This window comes from Engystomops pustulosus, chromosome 8 (assembly GCF_040894005.1).
Source record: "Engystomops pustulosus chromosome 8, aEngPut4.maternal, whole genome shotgun sequence".
NCBI lineage: Eukaryota > Metazoa > Chordata > Amphibia > Anura > Leptodactylidae > Engystomops > Engystomops pustulosus.
In genome coordinates this window covers 51,400,414-51,423,189 of record NC_092418.1, presented here as the reverse complement: position 1 = coordinate 51,423,189, position 22,776 = coordinate 51,400,414, and the positions used below count along the sequence as shown (strand labels likewise).

At 41.8% G+C, this 22,776-nt stretch overlaps 1 protein-coding gene across 3 annotated transcripts in view; it reads right to left on the bottom strand.

Moving 5' to 3' along the window:
- Positions 1–22,776, bottom strand: part of SLC29A4 (solute carrier family 29 member 4) — a 189,076-nt gene that overhangs the window by 41,486 nt on the left and 124,814 nt on the right. For all 3 annotated transcript variants that reach the window (XM_072120914.1, XM_072120913.1, XM_072120912.1), the window contains one exon: positions 5,970–6,223. In XM_072120914.1, the coding sequence (XP_071977015.1) occupies positions 5,970–6,223 (254 nt within the window). The remainder of the gene's footprint in view (positions 1–5,969; positions 6,224–22,776) is intronic.

Below are 22,776 nucleotides of genomic sequence, written 5' to 3'. Positions count from 1 at the left end.
ACATGGAGAGATTATAAATCTCAGCATTAGCAGAGGAGGTAGAATTCTACCCTGAGGAAGAGAGCCGTTGCTCTCGAAAACACGTTAGTGCAAGTTCTTCATTGTCCCTTTGCTCTATCCATACCAACAGTGACATCACTGCCAATTCTGGAGTATTGCGTGTTGAAGCTTCCACGCTAAACCACCTCTCTCTTCACACTCGATCGCAAAAATACATACCTCAAGACATCGTGATTGGTTTTTATCATGCTTAATTGTAATGGTAGATTTCCTGTAAAATCTAACAGTCTGCTATGGGCTGTTCCCAGGGCCATATTTAATGTTGATTCTGTCCTTGGCACTCTCCCCATTAAGCTCCCCATTGGTGTTGTCAAGCTAACCTAACGGCTCTGCCCACAACCCCACCATATTACTAGAAGAGTGCAGTGCTGGACCCAGCCGCATCCCTCTGCTGACCACCCCTGGTACGGACCTGGTTGTTCCTAACATTGTTGAGTTTGAAATTTAATGTTCAAAAATGAATTATGTATTTCCTATGTCCTAATTAACTGAGCCCCATGCAGCCATGGCATAGATCTACAATTTTTCGCTTTAACGGCAGAACTGTAAATTGATGTGGCATCCAAGAAATAAATCATAGTGCACACATTATATCCTTTTATGGGGATCATGTGTTTTGATAAAATTAATAATTTTAAATAATAAATGGGAAACTATTTTTGCTACATTTCCTCTCATAAAAACCTAAAAAAAAAATTTCTTAAGTATAAAACAAACAAAAAAATAAATTAAGCTTGTATATGTGTCACACCAAATAAGGAACATTTTTCAGTTGTCATTCAGGCTTCTGAAGATCTTGGTCCTGAAAGGGTTAGCAATCAGCTTCTTCTACAACCACTAATCAGACCACACATGGAATATTGTGTAAAATTGTGGCCAACGGTGTATAAGAAGGCAGCAGAATTAGAGTTAGTGTAGAAGAGAGCAACCAAGTTAATTAAAGCGCCATTTAGAAAATGAAGAACAATTTGCAGGCAGGTTGAAGAAGCTTAGCCAGTGTGCACATTGTAACAGAACATGTAATACTGTAGTATGGCAGTATATTATAAGGTCGATCAGACAACCTAGGGTAAAAGTAAAAAAAATAGTTAAAAAAAATGAAAAAAGGTAAAAAAAAAAGAAAAACCTAAAAGTTAAAATAACCCCCTTTTCCTAGAACTGATATAAAAATAGTGAAAATCATAAACATTGCGCTGCGTACCAAAATTTCAGATCTATCAATATATAAAACGGTTATTCCTAGCAGTGAACCTGTAACAAAAAATAACACCCAAATGTCAGAAAAGGCACTTTTGTATCTTGTGTACGGTCTCACAAATGGTTAATGTTAACGTCATCAGGTACTACAAAAAATGATACCTTACACAGCTCATACAAGGTTTTCATACACCAAAGTGTGAAAAGGTCATTAGTGTGACCAGAACACCTATTTCAATGACAAAATTTGTGTCACATGAAAAATAATGCATACACATATGGGGAGCAGACACTTCTTAAAAACATGTGCAAGCAGTTTTCACATGAAAGAATGTGCAAAGTCTGGCAGAAAACTGGCGCAAGAACCTTAGTAAATGTGCCCCATAGTCAGCGTAGCAGCTGCACACAAAGCACGGAACATAGCAGTCATTACACAGGTGCGACTGGAGACCAAAGAAACCATAGAGGTCGTTACTGTATGGAACGAAGAGCAGGCAATGAACATAAATGGCTTTGAGTTAATGAAAATAGGTCGGAAGATTTAACCCCTAATGGACGGGGGTATTTTCTCTCCAGCTTCAAAAATCCTTAACATTTTAATTTTTTTTCTAATTATTTATTAATCCATGCCGTGTACTGGGAAGCTGGAAAAAAATCCAAATGTGGTGTAATTAGCAAAAAAAAACCATTAGTTTCATTTTCTTGTGGGCTCAGTTTTTACGACTTTCGCTTTGCGCTCCAAATAACACCTCTGCTTTATTCTTTGGTGTGGTACAATCACGATGATACCAAATTCTGAATTTATATAGGTTTTATAGCATTTTAATACATTTTCAAAAATTAAATGTGTACGAAAAAAAATTTATGCTGACGCTAATAACTTTTTCATACTATGGTGGATGGAGCTGTATAAGGTTTCATTTTTTGCAAAATGAGATGACGTTTTCATTGCTACCATTCTGAGGACTGTGCAACATTTTCATCACTGTTTATTACATTTTTATGTGATGTAAAATGGTAGAATAGAAGGGTTAATACCCGCAATTGGTGCTAGCACCTACTGCAGTTATTAGCGGTTGGGGTTTGCTGCAATTTGTGTATAAAGAGGGCTCCGTGAGCCCTCTTCATACACCACCCGCACCTCTGCGCCGCACATTTACGTCACGGAGCGTTAAGGGGCTTATAACTTCGAATTAGTGAAGTGACAAGTGTGGGGAGATAAGGTATAATAAAACAAATCTTTGTCACTGGACAACCCCTTTCACCACTTATCTCTGCACCTGTTTTTCACATTAACGATCAGACCATTTCTCAATTTACATTAGTATTGTTTGTCTTGGTCCTCTTCTCTACCCTTCCGTGTGTCGTACTTTGGGGTTTTTAAGTCCATTTTTACACGACATCACAGTAATAGTCGTTTTATTTGCTTCTCTTATTTTTTGTCTCTAATTAATTTTTTCCTTTAGATATCCTATTTTTGTCATTTCAAGCATATCTTAAGCGGTTGTAGGATTCTACAGTGCTACGTTCATTTCATAAGCATTCTCTACGAAAGCACAACTCTTTAAAGAATACTCTGGTGTTATGTCCAATCCTCTGAAGTTTGGTCATGGTCTTGGTCCACCTCCCGGCTCCACAAAATACCTTTTGGAATTCTATATTATCTGATTGTCTGTATTTCGGTTGGAAATCCACCACATACAATCAAACTAATATGACATCTAAATGTAACTTGTTGAGATCTTTGGTTTCATTGAAACAATTCAACATGTCGGTTATAACGTAATTCTTTGGGTGATTTCATCTTTACCATAGACCATCTAGGTATTGATATACTCACCTGAATTGGTACATATACGCAGGTATGCACTTTTTCGTCTGCACTTTACTTTGACCTCCAGCACCTTTTTTGCCTTTGTGACGTTGCTTAAGGTTCAAACATGTATATATTTTTTCTTATGTTTTTGTTAGTGGACTCCTCCAGTCGAAGTACCTTGGCCTCTAAATTATATATTTTTTTCCTCATTATCTATATATCAATGCTAGCTTTAAATCCTTTTCTGTATTTAGCACATGTATTTTGTTATTCCCCATCCTGACCGGTTCAGGAATTGGGCTTCTCTAAAAGGGATAATTATTAATTTTTTTCTCCCTTTGAGTGTCTCACTTTGCATTGTAAATCATTGTAATGTATTGAGTATCAGTGTGCTATATAATTATAGGAAGAGTCATAGTGTTGCCTTTTTATAATATGAATTTTTGCACTATTTGAATAATGAATTGCACCTTTTTAATTCTATAAGCATATTTTTGAGGGAAGTGCAATATGATTGTCACAACACTTTTGGGTGTTGTTTACCTTTTTCGGTGATCCCATACTTGCGGTATATGTTACTGTGTCATTATGTTTGAAGTATATAAGTTCACGCGTGTAACTGTCGTTCTGCGCTTCTGTTCTAGTGTGATATGCGGCAAATCTTAATGTGCTAGTTCTATTCATCTCTTTTATACTTAAATTTAAAGTATGTTTGTACAATGTAATCCAAGCACTCCAATATGCAGAAATTGGTTTTATTAGAAATTATGACCAAAATTTTCATGTGGAATGTTTTCGGCTGATACAACAGCCTTTATCAAACACATAGGCCGAAGGCAGTGTAGGGGAATTGCAGAGTGGCGCCTGGGATTGGTACAACAGTAATTCTGGATGTATGGCGCTCAAATTTTAAATATGTATGCACACACGCATATTCGTCGTTCTGCGCTCTGTCGCATTTTGATTACCATCTATTTGTGTAGGAAGAACATGTTTTTATTTGGGTACCAAGATGATTTACCTTTATTTCGGAACTAGCACAGCATCCATATGATTCGGCTATAGTGGCAGCTGGCTGTACTAAACACTTTTCTCATTTGCGGCAAACTTTACGTTGTCCTTTTTTGCACATGTGCCTTTTGTTGGATTGCTGTATTGTTCATCTATGACCAAATCACTGATGCGCATAGCTGCCGTTTAGTGTTTTGGCTGGACTTTGATTACTATTTTGACAGGAAGTACTCAAACATGTATTCAGTCACTATGACCATGATGAACCGGAAGTAAAACTGCAAATCACATGATTCATCACGATGACCTATTCAACCGGATGTAGTACTGCAATCACATGAATCATGACGATGACCTATTGAACTGAAAGTAGTACTGCAATCACATGATTTTTCTATGGCAGCCTCGGTCTTTACCATCTTTAGTATGAGAATCCTTTTCATTGGCTGAGGTGCTTAGATCTGAGAGGAGTTCATGCTTACAATTATGGGGCATGGTATCATGTTTTTTTAACTTACCCCTGAGAAAGTCACCTAGGCGTGACAATATGCTTGGAGTCCGTGTCTCCCCCTCCTGTGCTTTGCCCTACTCTTTGTTGGACCTTTCTCTTTAAATTTATACTCGCTCCTACGGGGACATCAGATGGTAATGCCCACTTGGGCTCCTTTTCAGGCACTTTATTGCATTTTGCACACTACATGTCCCTATTTTAGGTTTCATATTCGTATATATTAGGGATTGTCTACTTTGGCTTGCATTCCACAGGAGGGGTTTATGGGCTTTTCCCTGAGAATTTTGCACAGATATCCTGTGCGGTTTTCAGGCTGTTTATGGCTTTTGTTTATGCCCTGTTGTTCATATATGTGATTACAAATAAAGTTATAGAGTTTTTACACATATTTGGGTCCGTTCTTAGGCATCCATCTGTATATATATACCTGTTGGAGCTGCTCACAAGGTTTCCATCTAGTCAACCTATCTAGTCAATTCATACATTAATCATTGTAAGATCATGCTTTATTATGTAAGATCTCCATGAGCACATGGAGAGAGAAAGTGATGTCCCTCCTGTTACCCCTCCCTGATCATGTCTATGTGTAATGTATAGTAGAGCATTGCTAGTGCTTGTGTTTTATCTGCTGACATGCCGTGTTCTGCTATACACGTGTGAGAGACACCGACATCAGCTACACAAGTACCTGACATGTTCTGCTATACATGTATCCTGGAGCAGTTGTCTCATACACACAGACTGCAGGGGGCGTGGCCCCAAACGTATAGAGAGGCAGACAACATCAGAAGTATCACATCATTATACAGGATGTCAGTCCAGCACTAGGGGGTGTGGCTGTGCCTCCCACTCATGAATAAGCTTGACAGCTGAAAATGATAATGATTCATTGGACATCTCTCAGGTCATTTGCATACAACTTTAGTACCTGATTGCTTAAGTTTATAGGGAGGGATAATGAAGGTATAGTTGAAATGCTTTCTAATGAAAATATATTTTGTTTTGGGGGTTAATTTGTGAGACGGGTTCTCTTTAAGTGCATTTCCATGTGATGTCATTGGCAACCTGCAACCTGAGCTTTTACAATTTGCGGGTGTTAGTGCCATAACATAACCCAGCACCAACTCTGTCCTGTGTATCTTTTTTGATACAGCACCACAGAAAAGCGTTGTGTCAGAAAAGGTACTCTGTATTTTTGTATTTTTGACATTAAAAAGTGTTTAATTTTTTATGTGTCATAAATTAATAAATAAACTTTTTGATGTTACTATTGAATGGAACAAATAGAATGAGTGACATTTTACACTTCTTTGCATTAAAAAAGTATATTGCTAGTAGACACCAATTAATTTATTTTTTAAAGGGAATACTTACATCTTCTTCATTGGTGCCATGATGCACTTTATAATGGAAACTTGGTTCTGTATTGTTCCTGCAGGAATCTTTTAATAGGGCTTGCTTTGTATAATACTGAACAAATCTAGTTCTCCTCACAAGCAAGTGCAAAACAAAGCACATCAGTTCCAGTGAGATGGAGATTAGGAAGAAGATAATTGTGCTCTCTTTCTCATCTGGTAGTAAAAGTTTGGTAAATATACGACTAAGAGAGATTATTACTCCAGCGGTACCTATAAAAAAGTTAAATTGAAAGGGGTTTAGTGCATTATTGTCAATACCATACTGCTAATTATAAACTACAACCTTTGATGAAAATATTGTGTATTTTGGAACTAATATAGCTGACGATCCACAGTGAAAGGATCTGAGTACCGAGAAAGTGAATTAAACGGGAGTGATGTATCATATGCATTGTAGATTATCTGTTTTCAAATTGTCTTAAAATTTGTGTGGAATTTTTGCTATCAAGCAAGGTGAAGTCAAAATTAGAAATGAATTCTTCAATCCCTAAAGGGTTTGGTCCAACTAAAAAAAAAACATCACTACTTCTCAGCACTGCTGTATTTGCTATTAGGCATTTAAGGGTCTGTGTTTAAGGCATTCAGTTGAGAAGGGGAGTTTTCAAAAGGATGATTTTTTTCTCCCATTTCTTAAATTATTTTTTATTATTTTTATTTTATACTTCGCTGGATTACTGAAGAAAGGAATCATAAGCTAAAGTAGAGGTGGCCCAAAAACTCTTTAGGAGTTTAATACTCTATATACTTGTGTACTTGTCTAGAAGTCAAGTTTTTTCACCACAAAAAATGTGCTGAAAAAAACCAACTCAGCTTATACACATGTATAAAAAAAAATAAACTTACATTCTGACAGTCCCGTAGTTTCTCTTCCTTCTCTTCATGAATAAAGTGGGCAGAGACGCGTCTACGTGCTCTGTCCACACACACACTATGACATCAGCAGTGGCAACACCGCTGCATCAAAGTGTCTACACAGACCCAGAGCATGGACACGTAGAGACTACGGTACACATGTGAAGAGGAGAATTAAGAGGAGCAGCGGTAGGTGGGTATGTAAGTTAATTTTTTTAACACAATGAGGGGCTCCCCATGGAATGTTATTACCATGGGGCATTTACTTTGTGAGAGATGCTGCTGCAGGGTATTTCTTTACTGGGAGAGCCTGCATGGGGGAATTTAATTACTAGGGGAGGCTCAAATTCACTACCAAAAATCCCGGCTTCGGAAGCCGAAGCATTAGAGAATAGCTTTTCGGAAGAGGAACTGGCACTAGTTATTAAAAATCTAAAGCCGGGTAAGAGTCCAGGCCCAGACGGCTTTACGGCTAGGTTCTATAAATCATGTAAATCTGAATTACTACCCCTGCTCACCAAGGCCTTTAACTCTCAAGCATTACAGGCATACATCACTGTAAGGCTACATTCACACGATGTATGCCCGCCGTACTGTAGTACGGCGGACAAACATCGGCGCTGTGGAGAGGAGCAGGGGATGAGCGCTGCTCACCCCCGCCCCTCTCCATAGGGAGATACAGCGCACGGTGCCGTATCACGGGAAAAGATAGGACATGTCCTATCTTTTCCCGGGCTACGGAGCAATGCGGTGCCACACGTGTGCTGCACCGTACCGCTCCTGTACAGGGCCGTGAGCCCATAGAAATGTATGGGGGACGTATATCGGCCGTACATACGTCGGCCGTATATACGTCCCCCATACATGTGTGTGAATGTAGCCTAATCCCTAAACCGGGGAAGGACCAAACTCACTGCGGTGATTTTAGGCCGATCTCCCTACTGAATGTAGACACCAAAATATATTCTAAGCTGTTGGCCTTGCGACTTCAGCCGTATATTCCGTCTTTAATTCATCAGGAACAAGTCGGTTTTGTCCCGGGGCGGGAAGCCAGGGATGATGCCCTCAAGACGATCTCTTTAATTGAAAGGGCAAAAACTTCCGGCACTCCCATGTGTTTGCTTTCCATAGACGCTGAAAAAGCATTTGATCGCGTCCATTGGGGGTTTTTGGAAGCCACCTTACGCTCCATTGCTTTGGGTCCCCAGATGAGGGAAAAAATCTTAGCTCTATATCATAGGTCCTCTGCTAGGGTTAAAGTGAACGGAACATTATCTCTCCCGTTTTCAATCTCAAATGGAACCAGACAGGGATGCCCCCTGTCCCCCTTCCTGTATATACTGGTGATGGAGTCTTTGGCTAAAGGAACAATCCAGATATCAAGGGACTGCAGGTTGGACACATACATCATAAGATGTCTCTCTTTGCAGACGAGTAACTGCTATATGTGGCCAACCCACAAATATCGCTTCCTTCAATATTGAAGGAATTTGACACATTCGGTAAATTAAGTAACTTTAAAGTTAATCTGCAAAAGTCGGAGTTAATGAATGTGTCACTCCCACAGGAAGAAATAGCACATCTAGCCTCGATTTTCCCCTTTAGGTGGGCCAGCAACTCCATTAAATATTTAGGGGTACGAATTTCTTCAGATCCTGGTAGCTTATACTCCCTTAATCACGAACCAATGCTAAAATCCATTGCTGCTAATTTAGCTAAATGGAGGGGGTTGACCCTGTCGTGGTTTGGAAGGATTAATGTTCTGAAAATGGTTCCCTGGCTATTGTACCTGTTTCAAACTGTGCCCATGGACATTCCATGTGTTTTCTTTGTGACCCTTCAAAAACTAACGCGTCAATTCATATGTCGAGACTCTCCTCCACGTATACGAAGGAGCTTAAACAAGGCCTAAGCACTCGGGCGGGGCGGGACTACCAGATTTCATTACCTACCATAGAGCAGCTGTCGGTGCCTGCATACTAGACCTTTTTCATCATAAAGCAGATAAAATTTGGGTCCGGTCGGAATTGGAACCCTCCTCCCTCCATCCTCCCTGTGGATTTGAGTCGGGCCAAGGTAGCATAGCTGATCCGACTTGTCCCACCTCCCCATACAAATCTCTGAAAGGCTAATCAGAGACTAGTGAAGGAGTAACAATAATTTACATAAGTGGAGAAAGGGGCAACCCTGGCAAGTTCCAATCCTGAGTAGAAAATGCATGGAGGAGATCCCATTAGTTCTAACTTGGGCCTTAGGGCCTGAGTTGAGAGCTTTAATCATTCCTAGGAACCAGGGTCACAGCCCAATTTGGTCTAGAGCCACCCAAAGGAATACCCAGTGCACAGGGTCAAATTCCATCTCCGCATCCACCAACAGCAGGCAGAGTGGCTGCTTTGCGGTTTTGGCCTGGGCGATTAGGGTCTTGTTGGTGCAGGTAGGCCTTCAATATATACTCACTACAACTATACTCACTTATTTACTACATAACAACTATGGAGAGTCAGCTCACCTGAAAACCTTGGCTCAGTCAAACCTCTCTTGCTGTTTGCTTTGGAGAACCTGGGCTTCAGGCATATAACAGGAAAACATGAAGAGAAAACTCCTGCTCCAGCAAATGGTAAAAATACAAATCTTCCAGCTTTATTTTATAGTTAAAAGCATGCATCTTATCGGCAGAACAAACGAAATAGTAGGAAAACAGGTGTGCAAGAGCACTTCTAGCCTACAAGTTTCGATAAAAATATCTTAATCATGGCTTGGTGTGTTTCACACCTAGCGGATCTTTAAATGACCCGCCTCTAGAATCACGCGAGAATTAAGACCAATGATCGCTGATTCCCACAGTCTCCTGTGGATCGACTTCTGTGAGTCTACGTACATTTATATATTAACCCTTTATGGAAAGATTCTTTAGTACCATTGTTAATGTTCCTGTATTTGCATATATAGTTACAGACATATCTCACAGAACTACGACCAATGATCGTTGATTTGCACAGTCTCCTGTGGATCGACTTCTGTGAGTCTACGTACATTTATATATTAACCCTTTATGGAAAGATTCTTTAGTACCATTGTTAATGTTCCTATATTTGCATATATAATGTTTCAGACATATCTCACAGAACAATGCACATGAAAAATACCTCCAGCCTCTTAATAAAAGCAAATGACATCTTGTTTTTTTGTTTAAGCCATGTGGGATATGCGTTTTTAGTGTAAAAATCCAAAAGATTTCTTGGTTGAGAATTGTTCTTTTATGATCTCCTCCTCAATGTGTTTTTAGTGATTTTTCAATTGCACAAACTGAGAAAGAACTTGTGTCATTTTAATGTATATCACAAAAGTGTTTTGACACTGCAGAAATATTAACTGTGTTTTTATTGGCGATATCTGACAAGTGACGCCTAATTCTTACTTTTAGAGCATTGATAGTGTACCCAACGTATTGAACCTTGTATGCATTACATGAAATTAAATAAACCACATAACAAGATCAAGATCAATTCTCTAAAAGTAAGAATTAGGCATCACTTGTCAGATATCACCAATAAAAACACAGTCAATATTTCTGCAGTGTCAAAACACTTTCGTTATATACATTAAAATGACACTAATTCTTTCTCAGTTTGCGCAATTGAAAAAGTACTAAAACTACATTGAGTAGGAAATCATAAAAGAAAACTTCTCAACCAAGAAGTGATTTTTTCCACTAAAAACATCCCACGTGGCTTAAACAAAAAACAAGATGCCATTTGCTTTTATTAAGAGGCTGGAGGTATTTTTCATGTGCATTGTTCTGTGAAATATGTCTATAGCATTATATTTCACAATATAATCATATAAATGTTTGTGGACTCACAGGCTTAGGCTAGAAGTGGTCTTGTGCACCTGTTTTTCTACGATTTCGTTTGTTCTGCCAATAAGATGCAGGCTTTTGACTAAAAAATAAAGCTGGGAGATTAGTATTTTTACCCTTTCCTGGAGCCAGAGTTCTCTCTTCATGTTTCACTTATTTACTAAGTCCACCCCTATCCAGTGCTCACAAACAGAAACATTGCAGTGGGCCCAGACATACATGAGACTAATTTGTGAGTCTTGTTTACTGATGAGCAACCATTGATGGTCCAGAAGAATGGAGTAGTGGAGGGTTGGTGGATGGCCAGCATGTCCCAACAAGGCTGCGACTCCCATCAATTTGGGCCGGAATCATGGAAAGAGAGCTGGTAGTTCCCTTTAGGAAGCTGCGTAAATTACCTCAGCCAATTATATAGAGTTTAACTGACCGCTTTCTTTCATGGTACAAAAAGAAGAATCGTGCCTTCCGGAGCAAAATAATCTCATGCATGACAATGAGTAGCGATGAATACATACCTTTCGCCCACTTCCTGTAGAGTGACAGGTACCACGCCCCCTTTGATTCTGCCCTATTTCCCCTCCCTCCCTTTTTATGGGGTTGTAGGGTGACATGGATCTAATGTGTGGGTGCAGGAAGGATGTAATGTGGGGTTTCTGGGTGACATGGATGTATTGTGGGGCTGCAGGGTGACATGGATGTAATCAGGTAATCTGTGGTCCTAATTCACGTATAAATTAAATTGAAGTATAAATTTGATATAAAATGAAATTGTGCTTCTGTAGCAGATTCATATTATCTTGGTTGAATCCAAGGATATAAAGCATTGAACTGGGTCATGTGGCTAATCAGAGCCAATGGGCTTCCATTAGCCTACGGATTCGAATAAAACATATTGGAATTTTTGTTTAGAAACCCGTGTTCCGAAAGGGTTAAACAAACAACTTGATTTTAAATGTCAACTCTAATAACAGGTACTTTTTTCTGTTATACCAAGGTTGCTAGGATATGTTCTTATATGATATATGGTAATGCATGTTCTCATTTTCATTTTATGTTTGTTTGCAATGCAATATGTCAAGTTTTAAATTTTATTGGTCTGTAGGCTAGTGGAAGCCCATTGGCTCTGAAGAGCCACATGACCCAGTTCAATGCTTTATATCCTTGGATTCATTGCGGTTTTCTTCAACCATGAATAAGGATATAGTAAGTATCCGAAACGCTTAGTCATCTACCGTGACTCTGCCTTTCATCCTGTGTCCATCTTTTATTAAGTGTATGTATCTTTGAAGACAACAATAAAGAATATTTCTCCCTTAATCGCTCTTCTTAATCTTGAGTGGAGTTTGCTCTGGAGCCAGATTTCCATATTTGCAGAGTTTAATAGAAGTTTAATTGTGTGTGCAGAAAAAAAGATTTATATATAATGTTTAATAATAAACATTATACGGCGCAGAGGTATAAAGGATGTATGAAGAGGGCTCACGGGCTGAGTCCTCTTCATACAAAGGTGGGGGTTTTTGCATATTTCAGAAAACCCCCACCGCTAATAACCGGGGTCGGTGCTTGCACCGATCGCGGCTATTAACCCCTCCGTTGCCGTCGGCAAAGTCGCCGGCGGCATTTAAAAGACGGCGGCGCGCGGGCGCCGCCATCTTTGTTACGAGCGCCGCGCCCCCGAACGTCATCGGGGGGCGGCGATCAGTTGCCATGGTAGCCTCGGGTCTTCGTTTGACCCGAAGATACATGGCTTCTGCATATCCATTACAATGAGCCTGTGGCTCATTGTAATGTATAGTGTGCAAAAATGCCATATATTGCAATACTGTAGTATTGCAGTATATGGTAGGAGCGATCTGACCATCTAGGGTTAATGTACCCTAGATGGTCTAAAAAATAGTGAAAAAAAAGAAAAAAAAAGTTTAAAAAATAAAAAAAATTAATAAAATATTAAAAGTTCAAATCACCCCCCTTTCCCTAGAACGGATATAAAACATAATAAACAGTAAAAATCACAAACATATTAGGTATCTCCGCGTCCCAAAATGCCCAATCTATCAAAATATAAAAACGGTTACGGGCGGCGGTGACCTCCGAGGCGGGAAATGGCGCCCAAACGTCCAAAATGCGACTTTTACACCTTTTTACATAACATAAAAAATTAAATAAAAAATGATAAAAATGTCGCACAGACCTCAAAATGGTAGCAATGAAAACGTCGCCTCATTTCGCAAAAAATGACCCCTCACAAATCTTCGTGCGCCAAAGTATGAAAAAGTTATTAGCGTCAGAAAATGGCAGTACACGGCATGTTAAAATAAATAACATTACGGGAAAGTAAAATTTGTTACGCACAAAATAAGCCCTCACACAGGTCTGTACACGTAAAAATGAAAAAGTTATGGATTTTTGAAGTTGGAGAGCGAGAAATGAGCCAAAAAACCCTGCGTCCTTAAGGGGTTAAATGCTTTATTGAGCAAAAATGTAAACAGCAAAGGATAATAAAATGCATAAAACTAGTACAGACAATTGCATAAATCTGATACAAAAACAATTTTCCCAGATAAAACTATTGAGCAAAAAAATGTGTACAGCAAAAATAGTTGTTGCGGATTGTGGGCACACCCGTGCCCCCCAGTGTGGCACTGCGGTCCCCGACCCGGACTTGCCTCAACACGAGCCTGCTTCCCGATCAACTAGGACGCACGCTCCCGCTCCTAGGGCGGGTGTGCGCCGTCTCTCTCAGCCTTAAAGAGCCAGCGTCCTCCTGATTGGCGCTGGCTAATCTGGCCCAGCCTTTATAATCCGGCACCTCCCTTCCTTCCTGGCTGGATCTGAGAATTCTAATGGAACTTCCAAGGTTTCCACACCTTGCTTCCCACAGCAGTTCCTGTTGAAGTGATTGCCCATCAGTGTTACCAGACGCCTCCGTGTTCCTCCATCGTTTCCAGCCAGCTCCATGTTCCCTGACTCCAGCGTTCCCATACGCTCATGGTGGCTCCCATGTTCCAGCATTCCCAGACGCCTCCAAGCCACTAACTCTCCTCCAAGGACCTCTCTGTTCCTGCCAGCCTGGGTCCTGTGCCAGCTACTGCCTGCTTGCCTGTCGTGAGTTCCAGCTCATCCTTACAAGCCGCTTTCCTGCTGTCATCCCAGGTTCGAACTATCTCCTACTGCCACTGCAGGTGTAGTCGCACCCGTGGAACGACCTGGTGGCACCCCGCCGCAGCAAGACCATCCCGCTTTGCGGCAGGCTCTGGCATAGACCAGGGTGCTACTTAGACTCAGGTCCCAGGTTACGACTAGTACTCTCATCATCTCCCACGGTGGTCCAGTGGGTCCACTGATCCACAGACTCCTCCCTCCGGAGTCTTCCCATAAAGACTTTCCTCCTGGGTACTCCCAGGTACCTTCTGTTGTCTGTGTGAGCATTACACCAAGATCCGACCATGGACTCCGCCAGGATCAGGGACTTTGCCAAGGATTCTAATCAGTTGCTGGTGGATCTTTCCGTAGTAGTTGCCCAGCTGTCCCGGCAGCTCTTTTTTTCAGGAAAATAATTAAGCAGAGTTGCTTCCATGCTTCATCAACTGCTTGACTCCCAGCAACTTCGAGGTCGACTTCCACGTCTGCCTCGCTTGGCTCTGCCTTTCCAGAAGCCACTCCAGTCTCCAGCTTTCCCAGAAGCCTCTCCAGGGTTTCTGGCTTTCCCAGAAGCCTCTCCAGAGTCTCTGGCTTTCCCAGAAGCCTCTCCAGAGTCTCTGGCTTTTCCAGAAGCCTCTTTAGAGCCTCCGGCTTACCCAGAAGCCACTCCAGCCTCTGGCTTTCCAGTGACTGCCTTGTTTGCAGGAATCGTCTGTATTCACTATAAACGCTGCAGGCCTGTCAGGGTTGTGTTGGGTCTGTGGACCCTCTGGACCACCGCGGGAGTTAGTACTAGCCAACACCTGGGACTGGAATCTAGCGGGATGGTCTTGCTGCAGCAGGGTGCCACCAGGTCGTTCCACAGGTGCGACTAGGCCCTGGTGGCAGCCAAGGTAGTACTGCGGCATACAGCCCGAGCCTGGGGTGATGGCAGGAGAACAGAGCTGGTAGGAACAGTGGAACTCACGGCAGGAACACAGAAGCGGAACAGGAATGGACTGGCACACGGACAGGAACGGATGACGGATACACAGGAGATACAGGAGGGCTTTCATTTCATAGGAATAATGCTTCCCTTCCTGAGCTTTTGGCGGTTTATTTATTTTGTCCACCATAGCTGTAGAATTGGTTGTGATAGCGTCTTTAGCAATGTTTTTGGTGGCCGTCTTTACATGTGGTTTTACTATTTCTATATCTTTCCTGAACAGAAGAACAATTCTTCTAAAGAGCTCCATAAATAAACCCCCAAGACCTGCTCCTTACATGTAGTCTTCACCATGGAACCCTTCTAAACCATGAGCAGCCTGAATAGCATAGTAGCATGCATAAACAGAGCGGTCATCATACACTATTTGGGACAACATTGTAACGTGACTGCTTCCTGTGCAGTCTGAAATGTAATTGTACAATCCTTTTTCCATATCTGAATTTAACAGGGAGCACCTGGTCAGATAAAATTGAAATTGTTATGGAATCAAAGTGTTGTTTACACAAGGGTATGTAATCCGGTCTTGTGTTATGTAGGGTAACAATGTTTTTGTTAGCGCTAGCAATCTCAACTGTTCTCAAAAGCTGTACAAAGCTATCCCACACAAGTTGGTGTTGAATTATATCTGTGTACACAAATAATGTATAAAACCCATCTTTAATATCAGCATACAACTTTTTATCTCTAATAAGTTAGTCTCCACAGAAGCAACATAGCTCCTGGCAAGAGTCTTGTCCACAAGATTTGATTCTGCCGGTTGGTCGACAAACCGGTCAACAAACCTAAAATATTAGCCAATTTTCGACCGATGATAGAATGGGTCGCTCGCAAATCAGGCATGGCTATAGTTCGTTTTATATTATCAAAGTGCAGTTTAAAACCTTTGTTCGATATTTTCAAGCTATCAATTCGATCATTGATGGCTTTTACCAAGTCACTGATGTTAGAATAAAAGCCACTCTTCAAATAAAATTCTTTTAACCCCTTCCCGCCGCAGGCCCTTTTTCGATTTTGCGTTTTCATTTTTCACTCCCCACATTCAAAAATCTGTAACTTTTTTATTTTTCCATGTACAGAGCTGTGTGATGGCTTATTTTCTGCGTAACAAATTACACTTCAAAATGGTGGTATTTAATATTCCATGCCGTGTACCGGGAAGCAGGAAAAAAATTCCAAATGCAGTGAAATTGGTAAAAAAACGCATTTGTGCCGTATTCTTGTGGGCTTGGATTTTACGGATTTCACTGTGCACCCCAAATGACATGTCTACTTTATTCTTTGGGTCGGTACGATTACGGGGATACTAAATTTGTATAGGTTTTATAATGTTTTCATACATTTAAAAAAATTAAAACCTCCTGTACAAAATTTTTTGGGGGGATTTTGCCATCTTCTGGCGCTAATAACTTTTTCATACTTTGGTGTACGGAGCTGTGGGTGGTGTCGTTTTTTGCGGATTTTGATGATGTTTACAATGTTATCATTTTTCGGACTGTGGCAAAAAAGTGCCATTTTCGACTTTGGGCGCGATTTTCCGTTACGGGGTTAAATGCAGTGAAAAACCGTTATCATATTTTGATCGGGCATTTTCGGACGCGGCAATACCTAATGTGTTTATGATTTTTACCGTTTATTTATATTTATATCAATTCTAGGGAAAGGGGGGTGATTTGAATTTTTAGGTTTTTTTATTATAATTTTTTTCTTTTAACTTTTTTTTAATTTTTATTTTTACTATTTTTCAGACTCCCTAGGGTACTTTAACCCTAGGGCAGTGATGGCAAACCTTTTAGATACAGAGTGCCCAAACTATAACCGAAACCCACTTTAATGTTGCAAAGTGCCAACATGACAATGTGAGCAGTAACCTCTGATCTCGTCTGTATCACAAGTTTACTGAGGACACCAACACAATAGAAAGCAGGAGACATTTAGATTGTAACGTCCCTCCAGGTTCCCCTGAAAAGGAAGAATCAGTGTACCCAAAGCAGGAGCTCCAACGATAATCCATCTCTGTCCACACCTTCTGGCTACTCCTGTAGGTGTCACTTTAAAATCGCACTGAGCGTGGCGCAGCTTGGGTGGAAGGAGGAAGCCTTGAGTCCTATCTGGTAAGTTCTGTGCTGGGTGCCCACAGAAAGGGCTCCGAGTGCCACCTCTGGCACCCGTGCCATAGGTTCGCCACCACTGCCCTAGGGTGTCTGTACGAACCTATCATATACTGCCATACTACAGTATGGCAGTATATGGGGATTTTACTACTGCTGACAACACATTGTGATGAATGGGTTAACCCGAAGTAGCTTCGGGTCTTCGTGAGACCCGAAGTTACCATGGCGACGGATCGCCGCTCCCCGATGACGTCACGGTGCCGCCGTCTTTTTAAAGGTGCCGGCGGCGATCAGCGGTAAGACACCCGCAATATGCAGCAAAGACTTACCAGCTATGGAGAGGGCTCGGCCCGACCCGACTATTACGTCACATGTCGGTAAGGGGTTAAAGGTTCACCACGTTAAGCAGTGAAGAAATTTCCTTCTTGTTGATCAATGGTGTACCACATATAGGGATATTGGATTTCAGTCAGCGCAACCTCATCAATCCAACTGTTAAATTTTGCTGGATAGGCGCGCCACTTTACCAAATAAACTATTTTACCCCTGACATGTCTTTTTTTCAGTATGTTTTCAATCCTGTAGACACTTGTAATTCTTCCTCGTAAAATGACCCTTCTATCGGATCACCAAGCAAATCAATGATTTTATAGAGCATTTTTTGGAATTTTGTGTTGATGGCGCTAATGATAAAAATTTCATCCGTGTAACTTTGTTCATATCCTTTAGTGAAAGTTCCTTTACATTAGGAGATTCTTACATGATCAACTGTTTTTAAAGACTATTTATTAGATTAAAGTTCAGACTTTTGCTACAAATAATTCTCCACATTTTCAGGGAGTTACTTTTTGTCACTACAACAGGCTTACAGTGGATTGTATTGTAATAAGTGTGATCGTAACCGTATAGCAGATCCGGTAAAATATCTATATACCTAAATGTATGGCGTTGTGTGAAGTAGCGCCACATTTTTGTTTTTAATGTTCGATTAAAATGCTCCACTATGCAGGCCTTCACAGTTTTTGTAGTAAAGAAATTATGTATATAGCGCAACTTACAAAGGCGCTTCATTGCATTATTCATAAATTCACAGTCACGAACCGTTTGTAATTTTTGGGGTAGACATCAATTACAGTTAAAATATATTTTAGGTCATCATTTTCTTTTCAATATTCGATCATGCTAACAGGATCATCTTGCCATTGAAAATCTATATCTGAAACAATAACCTTGTTTCTTGTAAATTTTTTTCTTCTTTATGCAGCATATAGGAATCTTGATGCGCTAGCCACGCACACAGGGGCAGATTTACCTACCCGGCCCATTCGCGATCCAGTGGTGCGTTCTCTGCGCTGGATTCGGGTCCGGACGGGATTTATGATGGTAGTTCCTCCGCCGTCCACCAGGTGGCGCTGCTGCGCTTGAGTCCGCTGGAATGCCGCGAAATACACCGGCCTATCCTGGATGAAGGTGAGTGAAATATTCGCGACACAATTTTTTTTTAAATGCGGCGGTTTTTACGAATCCGTCGGGTTTTCGTTCGGCCACGCCCCCGATTTCTGTCACGTGCATGTCGGCGCCGATGTGCCACAATCCGATCGCGTGCACCAAAATCCCGGGGCAATTCAGGTACAATCGGCGCAATTCGGAAATATTCTGGTAACACGGCGGGAAAACGCGAATCGGGCCCTTAGTAAATGACCCCCACAATTCTTTTCTGTTTATTCCATATTTCTTAATTTTTCTGTACAAGTTTTCAAACCCCCCCCCCCCCAAAAAATAAAACGCCACTTTAGGGTTAAAATAAAGTTCACGCAATATATTTTCATAGCGCATGTTTAACATATTTCCAGTGAAAGCGATCCTCTCGTGTCTAAGCGTCCGAAGCTTATTTAGACTCTCAGAACTTGTTAAGACCTCCTACAGAATACATCAAAACGTAAGTTGTTGCTACATTTTTTATTACTTGTTATATTACATTGTAAATTATGCCTGGGTATATTTTAAACAGCTTGGATTTAATGTAAAGTAATTTTTAGATGGAGAATCAGGATTCTTTTATTGCATTGTCCCTATCCGGTAGTATAACAGATTCTCAAATAGGTAAACAGAATCTTTATTTGTTTTTTTTTAATTCTTACTGTCAAATCGCCTCTAATATTTTCTATAATTGATTGCTGTTCTATCTCCTTGTTTAAATGGAGTTTCTGAATACCGAAATTGATGAAGCATTTATGTAAGTGCTGTATTGTGATCAGCCACCAGCTCAAGAGTGTTTTGTGCCAGTGAATAATGACCAGTCAGCCGCAGAAGCCAATTCATTAACGGTTAGTGCTTATATAATTTAGCATTAGTATTAAATATACATTTTTTCATGTAGAAAGAAAGGTTGTTGTAATAGATGACACTCGTACTTCTAATGACAAAAAGAAAAAGCCGAACAGAAATGGTTGAAAAGTTAAAATAGATACAGGGCCGGACAATAGGCGGGGCTCCCGGGGCTCGAGCCCCGGGGCCCCCACCATCTTGCCCACCCCCGACGAAGTTGACCGCCTCCATGCCCGCCCACACCCCGTATGGCCGAGTCTCCAACCCCCTGCCCCAACAAGCAGCCCCGAAAAAGCACCCGCCATCCGCAAACCCCCCCCCCCCGGCCGAACAAGCAAACCCTCGTACTCGTACTCCCGCCCTTCGCTCGTACTCCCTCCGCCCCCCGCCCGAAAAAGCACCCGCCCTCCGCAACTCCACCCGCCCGAACAAGCAAACCCTCGTACTCGTACTCCCGCCCTTCGCTCGTACTCCTGCCGCCCCCTGCCCGAAAAATGAGATGCACCCACCCGAACACGGTCCCCCCCATCCTCCTCCTCTCCCGCCAAACAAGCGACCCATCCCCCCGGCCGTACAAGCAAGAGTCCGACCGTGCCCCCCCCCCCCCCCGGGCCGAACAAGCACCCGCAAGACCCCCCATCCGCTCAAACACCCGCTTGACGCCACGGCCGGTCACCCGGAAATGTAATTTTATTGTTTGTAAATATGTATTTAGGTGTGTATATATGTGTATATACAGTGTATATACTGTATATATGTATATACAGTGTATATACTGTATAATATATATGTATATACAGTGTATATACTGTATATATGTATATACAGTGTATATACTGTATAATATATATGTATATACAGTGTATATACTGTGTATATATGCGCATCTACAGTGTATATACTGTGTATATATGCGCATCTACAGTGTATATACTGTGTATATATGCGCATCTACAGTGTATATACTGTGTATATATGCGCATCTACAGTGTATATACTGTGTATATATGCGCATCTACAGTGTATATACTGTGTATATATGCGCATCTACAGTGTATATACTGTGTATATATGCGCATCTACAGTGTATATACTGTGTATATATGCGCATCTACAGTGTATATACTGTGTATATATGCGCATCTACAGTGTATATACTGTGTATATATGCGCATCTACAGTGTATATACTGTGTATATATGCGCATCTACAGTGTATATACTGTGTATATATGCGCATCTACAGTGTATATATGCGCATCTACAGTGTATTTGTTCATCTACAGTATATATACTGTGTATGTATACAGTGTGCTGTAGAGGAGGAGGAGGTGATGCCTCCTTCCTCCATAGAAAACAGCGGCGCACGGCCGCACACTCGCAAAAAGATAGAGCATGCTCTATCTTTTTGCGGTGTACGGCGAGGTTCGGCACCGTACCGCTGCCGGCCAGCCATTGCCCTCTATGGGGACATATATGCAGCCGCATGTACGTCCTCCCAGACGGCCGTGTAAATGAGCCCTTAATATGTATATACTGTGTATATATGTGTATATATGCATCTACTGTGTAGATACTGTGTATATATGTGTATATATGCATCTACTGTGTAGATACTGTGTATATATGTGTATATATGCATCTACTGTATAGATACTGTGTATATATGTGTATATATGCATCTACTGTGTAGATACTGTGTATATATGCATCCGTTGTGTATATGTATGTAGCTGTGTTACTGGGGATGAGGCGGCTGTATGTAGCTATGTTACTGGTGGTGAGACAGTTGTATGTAGCTGTGTTACTGTGGGAGAGGCGGCTGTATGTAGCTGTGTTACTGGCGGTGAGGCGGCTGTATGTAGCTGTGTTACTGGGGGAGAGGCGGCTGTATGTAGCTATGTTACTGGCGGTGAGGCGGCTGTATGTAGCTGTGTTACTGGCAGTGAGGCGGCTGTATGTAGTTGTGTTACTGGGGGAGAGGCAGCTGTATGTAGCTATTTTACTGGGGGCGAGGTCGCTGTATGTAGTTATTTTACTGGCGGTGAGGCGGCTGTATGTAGCTATGTTACTGGCGGTGAGGCAGTTGTATGTAGCTGTGTTACTGGGGATGAGGCGGCTGTATGTAGCTATGTTACTGGCATTGAGGCAGTTGTATGTAGCTGTGTTACTGGCGGTGAGGCGGCTGTATGTAGTTGTGTTACTGGGGGAGAGGCAGCTGTATGTAGCTGTGTTATTGGGGGCGAGGCGGCTGTATGTAGCTATTTATCTGGCGGTGAGGCGGCTGTATGTAGCTATGTTACTGGCGGTGAGGCAGTTGTATGTAGCTGTGTTACTGGGGGAGAGGCGGCTGTATTACTGGGGATGAGGCGGCTGTATGTAGCTGTGTTACTGGGGATGAGGCGGCTGTATGTAGCTGTGTTACTGGGGGAGAGGCGGCTGTATGTTGCTATGTTACTGGCGGTGAGGCAGTTGTATGTAGCTGTGTTACTGTGGAAGAGGCGGCTGTATTACTGGGGGCGAGGTGGCTGTATGGAGCTGTGTTACTGGGGGCGAGGTGGCTGTATGTAGCTGTGTTACTGGGGGAGAGGCGGCTGTATGTAGCTATGTTACTGGCGGTGAGGCAGTTGTATGTAGCTGTGTTACTGTGGAAGAGGCGGCTGTGTTACTGGGGATGAGGCGGCTGTGTGTAGCTGTGTTACTGGGGATGAGGCGGCTGTATGTAGCTATGTTACTGGGGGGGAGGTGGCTGTATGTAGCTGTGTTACTGGGGATGAGGCGGCTGTATGTAGCTATGTTACTGGTGGTGAGGCAGTTGTATGTAGTTGTGTTACTGGGGGCGAAGGCGGCTGTATGTAGCTGTGTTACAGCTGGGATAGTGGAAAGTGAGCAGGAGGACGTGTATGCACGCTACAATCAGTGGGGGCCTCCACCAGATTTTGCGCCCAGGGGCCCCCACCAACCTTAATCCGGCCCTGAATAGATACATAAAACTTTTTGGGTGCAAAAATGTATAGCTAATGTAATAGTATCTATGACCATTAAATGTGTCTATAACTATGTTTTCAGCGCGATTCAGGAAATTGAAAGCTAAAAAAACTGTACTTTAAAGTTTGACAGAATATGCAGTCAAATAAATTCTTATATGAATGACATTCACTAACAATGAAATACAGGACATATCAGACCTACAGAAAGACTTGTCAAGAGCTACTTGTTTAGTATAAAAAGATGGGGAACTTGACTAGATATGACTGGTAGGAGGCTGAACAAAGTTAACAAGGGCAAAGCATTTCTTTATAAAAGTTTGCTGCCTTTAAAGCGTGCTATAAAAATACTGATGAATACTAGGTGTTTACTAGCGGCTAGGAAACATAGAGTTATGCGGAGGTTAAGCAGACTACTTACATCGCTGCAAACTACTCCTCACTTACAAACCTCAATTGAGCTTGATGGTGTAGAAGAGCCCAACACATTGGGGCAGA